This window comes from Protopterus annectens, chromosome 5.part0, assembly GCF_019279795.1.
Source record: "Protopterus annectens isolate FY-2018-M chromosome 5.part0, PAN1.0, whole genome shotgun sequence".
Taxonomy (NCBI): Eukaryota; Metazoa; Chordata; order Ceratodontiformes; family Protopteridae; genus Protopterus; species Protopterus annectens.
This window is the reverse complement of record NC_056735.1, coordinates 1,697,237,606-1,697,251,348: the sequence shown is the minus strand read 5'-3', so window position 1 is coordinate 1,697,251,348 and position 13,743 is coordinate 1,697,237,606. Positions and strand designations below refer to the sequence as shown.

The following is a 13,743-nucleotide window of genomic DNA, read 5'->3' as shown; positions in this document are numbered from 1 at the left end:
ATGCCTTGAGTGTGTGCATTTTGAGGCTTAGACTTCTGGCATTGAGTAGCATTACCCTCAGTTTTTTGTTACTTGTGCTATTTACAGTGGTGGGTTTGTCTTTTGAGTCTTGCCTAAAAAAAAGGCACTATGGAGGTGGCAAGAGCCTTGGCCAGTATTTGAAAGCCTAAGGGTGACAGGTTCAAGCCATCTCTAGCGAAGCAGAATGGCTTGTCGAGCATGTCATCCCAGGCTGACAGACACTGGATCCCCTTTGAATGACACCAGAAGCTTAGCCAATTGTTGAAATTGATAATTTTTTCTCTATACCGTGGTATCATTCTTGGTGAGGGCATGATGCTACTCAGGGTCAGGGTCATACCGGCCTGGGCTACATGATCAGAGAGCTCCTCCATGTCTCTTTTCATGTAGTACAAGGAGGTATGGCTCAGGTCATTCACACCAACATGGATAGTGACAGAGTCATATTTGTACTTGTTCTGGAGTGACCTGAGTGCTTGCATTATGTGGCGGATTCTGGCACCCGACAGGTAGCTAACAGTAACCTTCTCCTTGTTCAGCCTAGTGAGTGAGATGTCAGTGTGCCTGACTATAGAGTCAACTATTACTAATGTGTTGGGTATGTTATTTTGCCTTAAGGGCTGTGATTGCGTGGCACACTGGTTTTGTGAAGTATGTGTTTCATGGTTTGTGTTGGGGGTTGGAGGTTGCTTGGATATCTGCTTTGGAGGTTTCTGTTGCTTTTGCAGATTTTTATTTAGAGCCTCCGAGTATGTTTTCGTGTATTTATGTGTGTTTTTTGCCGGTGCTGGTTTCATAGGTCTATGTGAGACTGGTGGTGTGATGTAAGTAGTTCCCTTCTCCTCTTGACTGCCTGGTCCAGTCTTGCATTGAGAGAGCTTAGCCTCCAGTTTGGCTGTATAACTGCATCTCTCACATGTATTAGTGTTTGGTGGAAGGAGGAGAGGGTTGTCTGTTTACATGAGGCAATTGTAACATTGCCTCAAAATGTCCAGATTCACCTGTTGGATCAGAGAGTACACCTGAAACTGCCGTTTGGACATACCTGGATAGGTACAGTGAACTGTTTTACTGATTGGCTGGTAAGGTCAAATAGAGAGCCTTGTCCTTCTCTACAGTATAGAGGGGTCTAGTACTAAGGTTTATTAGTGCTTGCTATGAGTTTTGAGCAAGTGCCAGGATGAGAAGTGAATGGTTTGAGTGCTTAAGTTGAAAGCTTGTCTAGTTCCAAGGGAAAAATTGAAGAGTAGACTTTGTGGAGCTGGGAATAGTTATACCCTAGCTAACCAGCACTGCCCTGCTTGCAAAACCGCGCAAATGTGGGTTTTATAGCAGGGAAATGAAAGAGATAGAAATTAGCCCAAAACGGCCAATAAACTACTAATTTTTGGGCTGAAACCACTCCTTCAGGGGCAGATAGGCTGCTCAAAGCTCCCTCTCTCACAGTGAACAGAGAAACTTCCTTCTATCCAAGTAAGGTATGGGCAAACACAGAAACTTGGAACACAGCCCTGAATTCAGCACTAACCTGAAAACTGGACTATACTAGCTTAGAAAGGTGGGAAAACAAGTATTTTTTTTTTTTTGTTTGTTTTTTTTCAGAAAGTAAAGCAGATACAATCAAAAAACACTTTAAATGCACAGAAATGGCTATCACAATTGAGTGTGTAGCCTACAACAGTTAAACAGGTAATTTAAATACAAAAATGACTTTGTTAAAGTGTAGGCAGTAAAATAAGTACAATATGTAGCTGAAATAAGCTTTTTAAATCACAGAAACTCTAGAAAATTGGCGTTTTAGGTGGAATTAGCTAAAGGCAGCAAGAAAATGCAGAAAAATGATACTTAATCACTCCAAAGTCTCTCTTTTGTCTCTCTGCTACTGTAAAACTCTGCAGCGCACCAGGCAGGAGCTTGCTGAGCTGTATACTAGTGCAAAAACCTTGCAAATGTAGGTTTTATAGCAGGGAAGTGAAAGGGATAGAAATTAGCTCAAAATGGCCAATAAACTACTAATTTCTGGGCTGAAACCACTCCTCCAGGGACAGATAGGCTGCTCAAAGGCTCCCTCTCTCACAGTGAACAGAGAAACTTCCTTCTATCCAAATAAGGTACGGGCAAACACAGAAACTTGTAACACAGCCCTAAATTCAGCACTAACCTGAAAACTGGACTATACTAGCTTAGAAAGGTGGGAAAACAAGTATTTTTTTTTTCAGAAAATAAAGCAGATACAATCAAAAACACTTTAAATGCACACTTCCTCCCCTTTCTGCTTTCTGCATGCTTTTCTTCTCTATTTCTTTATCTTCACTCCAGTGTATTTTTTCCCGCAGTTATTTACACTTTTCTAATAACTTAATTTGTCTCCCTATAATGTGGTATATTGCTTACTTTAAGCCACATTATTCATGCTGGCTATATCTTATCCAAAAGCTTACTAAGCATGATATCAATTTTCTATCTATGTTTTGACATTGTAAACTGATTTTTGGCTTCTTAAATTAAATGCTGTAGCATACTCTTGCATATCTAAATATGTATGTATGTAAGTTTTTAGCATATCAATGTATCTTTAATTGTGTTTTGTTCCTTTCTTATGTAATCCTATTCAACTGGGCTGTGCCAGCAAATGGGAGTACATTACTTCGGTAACCAAATATATCTATCTATATATATATAAATTGTATTGGCTCTTAGGCAAAAAGGGTTATGTGCTTTTGTGTGTGTCTTAGAATCATTCGCCAGAGCAGTTTGTGGTATTTGTTTATGACAGTGACATGTACTGTTTCCCCTTTTCTAAGGTGAATTTTAGTGAACTGCTTAGTTTCTAAAAATACCTCATTTTGTGTTGTTTGTTTTTGATTCAAATGTAATTTCTTTCTCTTGCTCCTGTGTATAGGTCATGATGTTAGACCACCCTGTTAGATTTTTTCATTCTTACAAGGAAGCTAGATTAGTTGTTTCAGGACTTGTTATAGTTAGTTGGTTGCTGTGTAGTATTTACATATTTCTGTTTTCTACAGCATATAGTATAAAGACATATTGCATGAGATAATTTATAATTCAGATGCATTTTATGCCATGTGTTTTTTTTAACATTATAAAGAGGCCATTAGTTTTTGTTTGTGATTGTGACAGGATACTGAAATATTCAATGTGTTCTTTGTATGTTTAAATTCTTTTTAGCTGCTGAGCTTGAGAAGCAAAAAAAGGAAAAATCAATGAGAAGTTTGGATTTATTCTGGCGCTATTTAGAGCGTATTCTGAACAATGAGAGGCATGGATCAAAGCTGTTGGATGTTGCTAGACTACAGTATGTGGTGCAAGAAACATTGTTTCCTCTGGACTGGAGCAACAATGAAATGATGGTTAGTAATTGATATTTTTCTTGTATATGTACTGATTTGTAGATCATGTTATTTTGAGGCAGGGGCACATTGTATATAACGCAGTGTGTTATAAATATAGTCAGTTCTTGTTGTCTTAGAGTTTGTAAAATACACTCAGTGAAAATGATTTATATATTTATTTCCTTATTTATGTTTGTTTGTCAGAGTGGAGAACTGAACCACTATAAATCCATTTCAGCGACAGTCTGGGATGGAAAAGGTCATTCAACAGTACAATAATGTGAAAACAAGAAGTTCATGGCTAACAATTGAAAATACAGTAATGCAGTGAATGTAAAACAAAACACAATACCACATCAACACAAGGATACAGAAGGAGAAAAGGAAAACATTTTCCTGTTGGTAACATAACAAAGCATCAACTGGTTTTAAGTTGAGTTTTTTTGCTGAGTTTAAGCCATGGTTAGTTGTTAAGGTTAAGGAGTTAGTGACAATAAGAAGGATCCTGAGATGGGTATAATAGTTTTGTTTTTCATTTGGGATGAACAATATTTCTACTGTGTCATTTCTGTATACTTTGTTTAGTAGCAAAAGAAATGAAGTTCTTCAAATTGATCACTGCTGCAGTAGCCCAAGTTATATGTGTTATATCCTGCAAAGGACATAACAGCTGCCCAGCTTCTATTGCTTCAGGGCATCTTCCACGTACCCAAACCATTAGTCAGCTCAAACTGAGCTGACTAATAATATAGGTTTGGGCACAAAGCCCTTCAGAGCTTTCCTGATGCTGAAGAGAGCAATCACCTGTGGGTTTTTAAGGACTGGCGGTTGGGTTGTGCTGTTCCATTGCTTGGCAAATAAGTTCCCTTTCAGGAAAAACCTTCTAGGAATATGTATGTTTATTGACTGTCATGTGATTTTGCTGCCCTTTTAAATGGGAGCACACTTTTGTGTTTGATAACTTAAAAGTTTATTTGAACATTCTAAAATCATTTATTCTGTGGAGATACTGTGTTTAAATTATTTTTTTTTTGGGGGGGGTGGTAAAGTGTAGTAGATTGCTTTTTACTATGTTTTTATTGGGAACTTTATACTACTTTTAAAATTTTACTGACTTGTTCTGTTTAGTTTCCCTGGAAAAGAAGCACAGTTTTTGGCTTAACCATGGAACAAACTACTGGTACCATGGTTAGTCCTTCCAGCAACAAGACTAAAAACTAACTAAACAGCTTTTGCCACCACAGTAGGCTAGCAGTTTAACTCTGATACTTGATTGACTCTGCCGTGATCAAAACTGGTTCTTCTAAATACTCATCTTTTTCGCTTGGATCCCTATGGTGCTATCCATTCAGCCACCATGGAATGGAGGTTAGCCATGCCCTCTGCACCTATTGGAGCCCATCAGTGGCAACAAAGAGACACTTTTGCAGGTATCAGGACAAAGGCAGAAAAGGTGCCCCTGCTAAGCCAGAATGTTGTGCTCACCCTTGGGGAAGATGTTGCTGCTATTATCAATTCTTTGTGCCCAAATCAAGTCTTTTCAGCTTTTCCCAGTTAGGGGTCACCACAGCAGAACTCCGGTCCGCTAATGATTAGCAGTAGATTTTATGGTGCCGAATTGCCAACCCGATGCCCAACCTTCAGCGAAGGCACGCCCATTCACGCTAGTCTTTCGAGGCCACTCGACCACGGGGAGGACATGCAGGCACCACACAGAAGGCACTCCAGCCAAGAATTGAACAGGAGAACCTCTTGCCCAAATATTCCTGTAAAAAAAAAAAACTAAAATGAATCTTCTCCTTCTTATCAGGTGGTTTCTGTTAACAGAAAAAGGAATTGATCTTTTCCTGAAGAGATTCAAGAAATTGAATTGGGAAGGAATGTGATGGGACAGACACAAGTTTTTCTCCTCAGATATCTGAGTCAGACTCACATAAGAACATGTTATCTGAACCTTCCTATCTACGATTCTGATTCTCTGAGACTACGGATTAGCTTTCTGTGAGACTATTTCCAGAATGTGCCAGAATTTTCATTGAGAGAACACTGAGCTTTCTCAATCCCTCAGAAAATACTGTGAATTGTTGCAAAGTACACTTGTGTAAAATCTTACCATAACAGCAGCTGTCCTTCTCTTCATTTTTTGCAGTATTCTTTACTACAGGGATATCCCACCTAGGGTAGCCCAATGCTCATTCAGTATACCAAAGCCTTATAATCTTGTATGCACCATACGTCACACATATGCTCCAAGCACAGGATGTAGGGCATAAAAGGGATGTATTAATGCAGTTACCCAGAACTGAATTGCTTTGGTAATGAACAGTCTCCATGGGACAAAGGAATCCATGCACATCCAGAAGGCCTCCTGCATTTCTGAAAATGCAGAAGAAAAAATGGGAGTCAGAAGAGAATAAAAAAAAAAAAAAAAAACCAAAACAGAACAAGAGGGGGTTGTACTATGTCTTTCTATATCACTGTTGCAGTGTTCTTTACCACAGTGAGAGTGAAAATGCTCAAGAAACAGAGTAGAAGGCTGAGAAGACCCCTCAACAAACCCATACAAAATGGTTCTGGCAGAACCTGCTCTGGCCCTAAAAAACATATTCAACTTATAATGCTTAGTAAAGGTAGGCACTGAATATCAAGCAGCAGCTGTAAGGATGGAATTGGCGTTCAACCCCTTGAAGAAAGCACCAGAAGAGGCAACAGTCTTAGTAGAATGGGCTCTTACAGACTTAAACAAAGATTTGCCATGACAAGAATAACAAAAAGAAATTACCTTATATATCTAGGAGGAGATGGTTTGCTTAAAAACAGCCAAACCCAATGTCCTGGGGTGAAAAGAAATAAAAAGCTGGTCAGACTTATCAATGGCCTTAGTTTTATCTAACTAGTAGCTGAGTTGTCTGTGCAAATACAAGGTATGCAAGACCCTCTCACTAGCAGAATGAGGAGAATAGAAAAAGAAAAGGAGTTGTACTGACTGATTCAATGACATTTCATTTACTACCTTGGTCATAAAAGAAGGATTAGCATAAATGGGCAAACTGTTCCTATGATAAATCAAAAAAGGAGGCATGGCCATAAGGGCCTGAAGCTCAGAAACCCTCTAAGCAGAAGTAAGAGCCAGCAACAAGACAATCTTCCAGGTACAATGTTGCAAAGAAGCAGAATCTGCAGGCTCAAAAGGAGCCTGAGTCAAATTTCCAAAACAAAATTAGGTTTCCTTGGAGGCATAAGATGCAGGATGCCTTTAAGAAATTGTTTGACCTCAAAACGAGAAGCCAAAGTAAAATTCAAGAGCAGACGAGCAGCAATGGCTGATAAATGGACCTTTACAGAATAGGCCAAGCTAGACTTGGGCAACTCACAAAAATAGGAGAGGACCAACACGATCCCCACTGAAAAAGGGCCCTGCTTATGATCATGGCACCAGACAAAAAAAATATTTCCCATTTGTACATATAAGATTTTCTCATTAAGGGTTTGCTTGCCCCTGTAAAACCCTGAGCACATCCTCAGAAAGAGGTGTCTGAAAGGGATCAGAACCTTATTACCCATAGTGTCAGTTGAAGAGTGGACATGTGAGGATGGATGACAGAGCCCTTGTCCAATGTAAGGTAACCTGTGGTGATTATCCCTTGCCAGATGCAGTATGAGGGGAAACCAGTGCTGCCTTGGCCAGAAGGGAGTCACTAGCAAGATTTTTGGGGAGTTCAGCTGAATCTTCTGCAGGACTCTTTGAAGTACAGGAAGAGGAGGGGAAGCAGAAAGAAACATTCCCCTTCTGAGGAAAAGAAAGGTGTCCACTTCCATGCCAGATGGCATGTCAATCTGGAACAGAAGAATGGGAGCTGCCTGTTCAGAGGGGAGGCAAAAAGATCTACCTGAGGTATACCCTACCAATGGACAATGTCCAGAAACATGTCTCTGTGAAGCGTCCATTTGTGAGCTTGTGTTTTGGACTTGCTCAAAGAGTCTGTCACTAGATTGTGCTCTGAAGGATGTATACTGCCTGAAGAGTTAACTGATAACTGAGAGCCACTTCCAAGCCTAAAGAGCCGTCCTGCAGAGGAGGTAAGATTTTGTGCCTCCCTGCTTGTTGACATACCACATCACTGTAGTGCTGTCTGTGTATACCTTCAAAGGGCCTGGAGAGAATATGGGGTGAAAAGCTTGAAGGACTAGAATCAGGGCTCTCATCTCTTTGATGTTGATATGGTCTGACTTCTGATGGTGGGACCAGAGACCCTGAACTTTTAGGTGACCACATGAAGGCCCCCAGCCTATGTTTGAGGCATTGGTGAACAGTTCTTCAGAAGGGACTGGAGGCTGAAAGGGTGGGCCTAGGCTGAGAGCAAACTGTTGAATCCACCACTCAAATTCCTTCTTTAGACAAGGAAGGAGAGGTACACTGAAATTCAGAGGGTAGCAATGCTGCAGCCAAACTGACGAGGTACCATTGAAGCTTCTGAATATGCAGTCTGGCAAGAGGGAGCATTGGAATAGAAAAGGTCATGAATCCCAGGGCCCAAAGAAACACTCTGGTTGGAGTGGCAGTCAGAGGAAGAAGAGACTTAAAGAAGGCTGTCAATGACAAAACTTTTGGAGGTGGAAGAGAGGCTAACATTAGCACTGTCTGAATCCTGCATCCCAGATACATATGATCTTGAGACGGAGTTAGGTTGGACTTTTGGAAGTTGATAGTGAACCTCATACTTTGAAGAAGAGAGAGGGTGAATTCCAGATCCTGTAACAGGTGACTGGGAGAAGGTGTGGGAAGCAACAGGCCATCTAGATAAGGAAAATCTGAATATCTTGGAGCCTGCAGAAAGCAATCACAAGAGCTAGGCATTTTGCTTGATGCAGTAGAGAGGTCAAATGGTAAGGCAGAAAACTGAAAATGAAAGGAAGAAACAAAGAAACATAAAAACTTCCTGAAAAACAGTGAATAGGGATATGGAGGTAAGCATCCTTCAGATGCAGAAACACCAGAAAAACCTAGGGTAGTAAAAGAGGAAACAGGGTTTGAAGAGTAATCATCTGAAAAGAGGGAAGCTTGAGAAAGGTGTTGAACAGGGAGAGATAAAAATAGGTCTCCAAGTGCCCTCCTTTTGAGGAAACAGGAACATTCTGGAATACAAACCCTTTGTCACTTGGGAAGGGGGAGAGGCTGAATGGTACCTTGGTTCACCAGGGACCCTAGGACCTTTGGGAAATGAAGAAGTTGCTCTATATGTGGTTGAGGAATCCCTGAAAAAGGAGGTAGACACTTCCATACAATGAAATAACCCTGACAGATGATAGAAAGAACCCAAGAGTTTGAAATTATGAGAAGTCAATTTGGAAGACAAAGGGAAAGCTGAACCTGGTTTGAATGTGGGGGTAATTGTTAAAGAGAAGCAGGCTTATCAGATAATGGAGGCTTCTGGGCCACAGATATCTGAGAATCCTTAGCAAAGGAGGATTGCCTGCCACCCTTCCTGCTGTTGGAGACTTGGTGGGGCTGCCTGCAGACAAAAGCAGATCTAGAAGGATAATTCCTCTGGAACTTAGGGATAGGAGAGAAAAAAATATGTTTAAGGTCCTGTAAGGCTTTGTCTGTTTCTTGAAGAGACTTAAACATGTCAGCAGCTGCAACAATGCCAAAAAGGTGCTTATTATCCAAAGGAACATCCAACAACTTGGCCTTAATGTTCTCAGGCAAAGACTGGAGACAAAGCTAAAAATAAATCCTTGTGACAGACCCAAAATCTACAGCCCTGGAAGGGGCATCAGCAGCATCATAGCTACACTTGATAAGTTTTACTTCTCAAATGGCTCGCTACTCTAAAATAGATAAGGCAGATGATTTGCCTTCAGAATCAGGGAGGTCAGAAATAACATGACAAACCTGAGCAATCAAGGCAGAAGCGTATCTGGTCATGTGGGTCTAGTAATTAATAGCACTAAAGGCCAAAGTAGAAGTAGTATAAACCTTACCAGTCCTCTCTGTTGCCCTATTATCCTTATCAGAATGCAAAAGTTTGGAAGAGGGCAAGAGCTTGGAAGGTATGTCAGAAGAGACTGACACCACAGCAGCATCAGTAGAAATATGCTTAAATAAAACTAGACAGTCCTCAGGACCTTATAGAACCTATCATGTTTCTTAGGTGCAGAAGACTCAGAAGCAGCAATTAAAGTGCCTAACAAAACAGCCAACACAGAAGGAACTGAAGAAGGTTTGAGAGTATCCACCTGAATCAATTCATAATATCTCCTCTGAATATCAGACACTTAAGAAGAATCCCACTTAAAGTATTCCATCATCCTAGCAATTGTGGTTCCAGAGGACAGTTCCTGAAAAGGAGAATCAGGGCTAATAGAATCCTCCTCTTCAGAACCATAAGCCAAAGGTGAAGGCATCTGTGAAGAATAAGATAAGGCCCCCCCATCAGACTATGAATTCTCATCTGAGGAATCCAGTTCCCTAGACCATTTAGAAGGGGTAGAGGTCCAAGAAGGAGCAGGCTCTGAAACACGTTGTGGAGGCTTCAGGGCCATCAAGGCAGAAAAAAGCCCTGAGTAAACACTTGCCGTCCAATTTAAGAATCCTTAGGATGTCAAATGGTCTACAGAGCTATTACCAGGTTATAGAGGGATGTCCAGTGGAGACTGGGCAGCTAAAGAATCCAGCCAAGACTTCTTGGCCTTCTTCTTACCTAGTGGGAGTGTCTCTGGGGTTAATGGATTCTGTCATGCCACCCTAGGCCAACTGTTTAAGTTGCTGGTTTTCAAGATAAATGGCCAGGAAAGACAAACGGCTTCTGAGTGTCTTAGGCACAAATGCCTTAAAGATGCTACAAGACATGTGGTCGTGGGAAGCACCCAACAAAAGAGACACTATTTGTGACAATTCTTATGGGGAATCTGCCTCCCACACTGATATTTTCCCTTCTTGGATAAAATGAACTCCAAGTAATCAAAATAAAAATACAAGACCAAAGGAAAAAAAACAACAACCCCAATGGGGTACGTATCTGACAGCTAGGTATTTAGCACAGCGACAAGGCATTCAGACCGATAAATTATAGTGGCATTTAGACTAAAATTATGAGGAATGGTTATTCTCCAGTTCCTTCTTGTGAGGAAAACTCTGCTTTGTACAGTTAAGTTTCTTCAGTTTCTCATGTCACCTAATTGTTTAAAGTGAATTCATGACTCAGTAGATACTGCATTCATAACTGTTAACAATGCTACTTCCCAGTTGCAAGTTGTTCTCGATGGTTGACAGCCTCGTTTTTGGGGGTCCAGGAGTGAGCCAAGCTAAGTAAAAGACCAAAGCACTACACCCACCATTAGGATAGCTGTAGCTGGTGTAAAGCCATTTAAGTTCTGGATCTCTTCTTGGTGGGTTTCTATTTGTCATGTGTTCTCTGTAGTCTGAGCTTTAGGGTGGAGATCTCGAGGGAAGATGCAGTTGGTGTCAAGCCATCAATCACCTAAGTTTCACAAGGAGCAGATGACAGTGGACAACCCACAGCGAAGGAACTAACCATTTGATACCACAGATACCACAGTGATGTGTTACATAAGCAAGCAAGGGGGAACCAGGTCTTATCCCCTATGCAGACTTGCCATGTCATTATGGGATATAGCTTTACAGCACAATCTCACTGTACAGGCATCCTACATTCCATCAGAGCAAAATTGTGTGGCAGACAAACTTGAGCAGGACAAAGGCAGATCTTCATGAATTGAAACTAGATTAGGAGGTCTTCCAAGATTTGATTCATCTGTGGTGAGTTCCTCAAGTAGACTTTTTTGCCTACTCTCTAAACAATCATTTGGCAAAATTCTGTACCAGGGCTCCATGCAAGAAAGCCTGGAAGACAGATGCTTTTTCTTTTCCTTGGACAGGAATGCTCATATATGCTTTTCTACCCGTTCTATTGATATCCATAATAATTGTGAACATTCAGAAGGAATCATTGTGTTGACTTCCTTCTTGCCCATGCAACAGTAGTTATCCCTTCTTTTGGAAATGGCCATGGGCAATTACCACAAGCTTACTACAGTCTGGGTCTACTCACACAAGAACAGGGGTGTTTTATACATCCTGACCCCAAACAGCTTCAGCTGACTGGTGGGATAATAGGATCTTAATATCTTTTAGGCACCTGGTAACTGAGGATGTGCAGCAGGCAGTAATGGAGGCAAAAAACTGATCTGGAGTAGAGACTTAATTTGTCAGCAACCTGTGGGGTCTTGGATCCGATATCGGATCCGAGCCGGCAACTTGTAGCATAGCTATGGATCCGAGCTCCTAGCTCCTCCCCTCATCCATAATCCCCTGCCAACCTCCTATGACCCCAGATCTAGTTTGCCGCGCTTGAATGTGTAGCTAGATTTTAGAGCTCCTAGCGTTTATCAACAGATAAGTGAATTTTTTTCATCTTTTTTGTCAGACTTGTAGTTCTAATTTGTGTGAGTGGTTAGGTTCCTATTTAGTTTAATTTTGTTTAGTTTTCACCCTCCCCTCGCTGGTCATTAGAGTGTGTCTGTGTGTGTTTGTGTTTGAGGCCTGTGTGCTTGTGTAGTGTACTTTAGTTTTGGGTATGGCAGAGGCCCCAAATCCTATTTTTTCAAAATGCACCGAGTGTGGCCATAAGCTATCTCCGGCTGATGGCCACACTTGGTGTGTTCGGTGCCTTGGGGTTGAACACCTCTCATCAGGATGTACAATCTGTGCAGCGTTCAACCCCAGGGCACTAAAAGAGCGGAGGTCGAAGCTTGTCCTGGCGGGTCTTTTGCCTCCGGATTCGGCTTTGGCCTCCACTCCTCCCATGGCACCTCCTCAGCCTGTGGTGGTAGCCACTCCTGAACCCCTTCCCCCGGCGGGGATTCAAACTCCCACTAAAGCACCGGAGGACAGGGAGGCCAGGAGGGAGAAACGGAGGGAGAAGCACCACAAGCGGTGGGCCGAGGCCTCCGCTTCGGCCCTCCCGGCTAAGCAGGCTTCTCCCTCCACGGCTTCCAGGTCTCCTCCTCCTTGGCTCCGATCTCCTTGCTTCTCCCCGGGACCTGAGGAGGAGGAGACCCAATCTCCGTCGAGGTCATCGAGGCGGCACTCCAGGCCTGCCTCGGTGACCTCTTCGAGATCCACATACAGCCTGTCAGATGCAGACTTGGACCGGATGATGCGAAGGTTCATCCAGGCCCAGCTGCAGATGGGAGTGCTCTTGCCCCCCCCCCTTCGGGGGGGAGCTCGACCCCTTTCTTTGTTCCGATTGCTCCTTCTCCAACCCTCTTACCGGTTCGGAGCGTTCGGAGCTGGGCAGCGTCAGAGCCGGGGGTGGGTCGGCGCCGACAGTATTGGGTACTTCGGATCTGACCCTGCCCTCGAGTTTGTCAGTTCCATCGTCGGATCTGACCTCTTGGAGCTGTGGGCTGAGCTTTGGATCCGAGGGTTTCAGTGTGCCTTCGGCTCCGTCCAGGTTGGAGCACACTGGTCCCTCGGATCCGATGGTCTCGGTGCCGGTTCCGATCCCTTCATCTGATCCGAGTGGGAGTCGACTTTCGGCTCCCAGGGAGAGCGGCTCCCCCTCGGCCTTCGATGCAGTGGAGAGGGCTCTGTCGAGAGCATCCAGACCCCCGGCCCTTGCCTCGGCTCCACCCTGCACTCCCTCTCTGCTGGGTCAGGCTTCCATCACCCGGCCACAGGGACAGCCTGCTTCGATATCCCAGGTTGTTCCATTGGAACAAGACATTGCTGGCGAGACTTCCTCGGACAGCCCCCCCGAGGAAGTGCCTCGCAAGCACAAGTGTAAGAGGAGGCACGTGGACTCCCCCGAGTCCTTAACAGAGGACACAGACTTGGATGAAGGGGAAGGCTCCCCAAGGTCACCCCTGGAGGATGTCTCCTTTGGAGACATCATGGAAATGCTTAGGATCAGAGGTGGGTGGTCTGCCCCCAAGGCTTCCTCTGATAAGTCCGTGTTCCTGGAGGCATTCGAAGCAGGCCCGTCTACCTCTTGGGTGTCCCCTGCGGCCGACCCCCTGGTGAACCTTATTACCACCAGGGCGTGGAAGGAGCTGGACACTGTGGAGCCAGTCCCTAAATGCCTGGACAGGATACTGAGCCCCCCCGCAGACTGGTCCCACTGGAGCAAGGGTCCCCCCATAGATGCCATATTGACGGTGGCAGCCACGAAGAGGGAACTAGCTCAGGAGAGCCCCTCGGTCCATCCACCGAGCAAGGATTCCTGCTCGATGGATCGCCTTGGGAAGCAGGTTTTTAGTTCAGTGACCTTCTCGGTAAGGTCTCTGAGCTATATGGCACATGTCATCAGGATGCAGCGGGATCTTATCAAAGAATATGCTGCTT

At 43.5% G+C, this 13,743-nt stretch overlaps 1 protein-coding gene across 1 annotated transcript in view; it reads left to right on the top strand.

The window, feature by feature from the left end:
- Positions 1-13,743, top strand: part of SPAG17 (sperm associated antigen 17) — a 3,638,922-nt gene that overhangs the window by 740,405 nt on the left and 2,884,774 nt on the right. Inside the window, exon 7 of the mRNA XM_044071485.1 lies at positions 3,211-3,392. Within this exon, the coding sequence (XP_043927420.1) occupies positions 3,211-3,392 (182 nt within the window). The remainder of the gene's footprint in view (positions 1-3,210; positions 3,393-13,743) is intronic.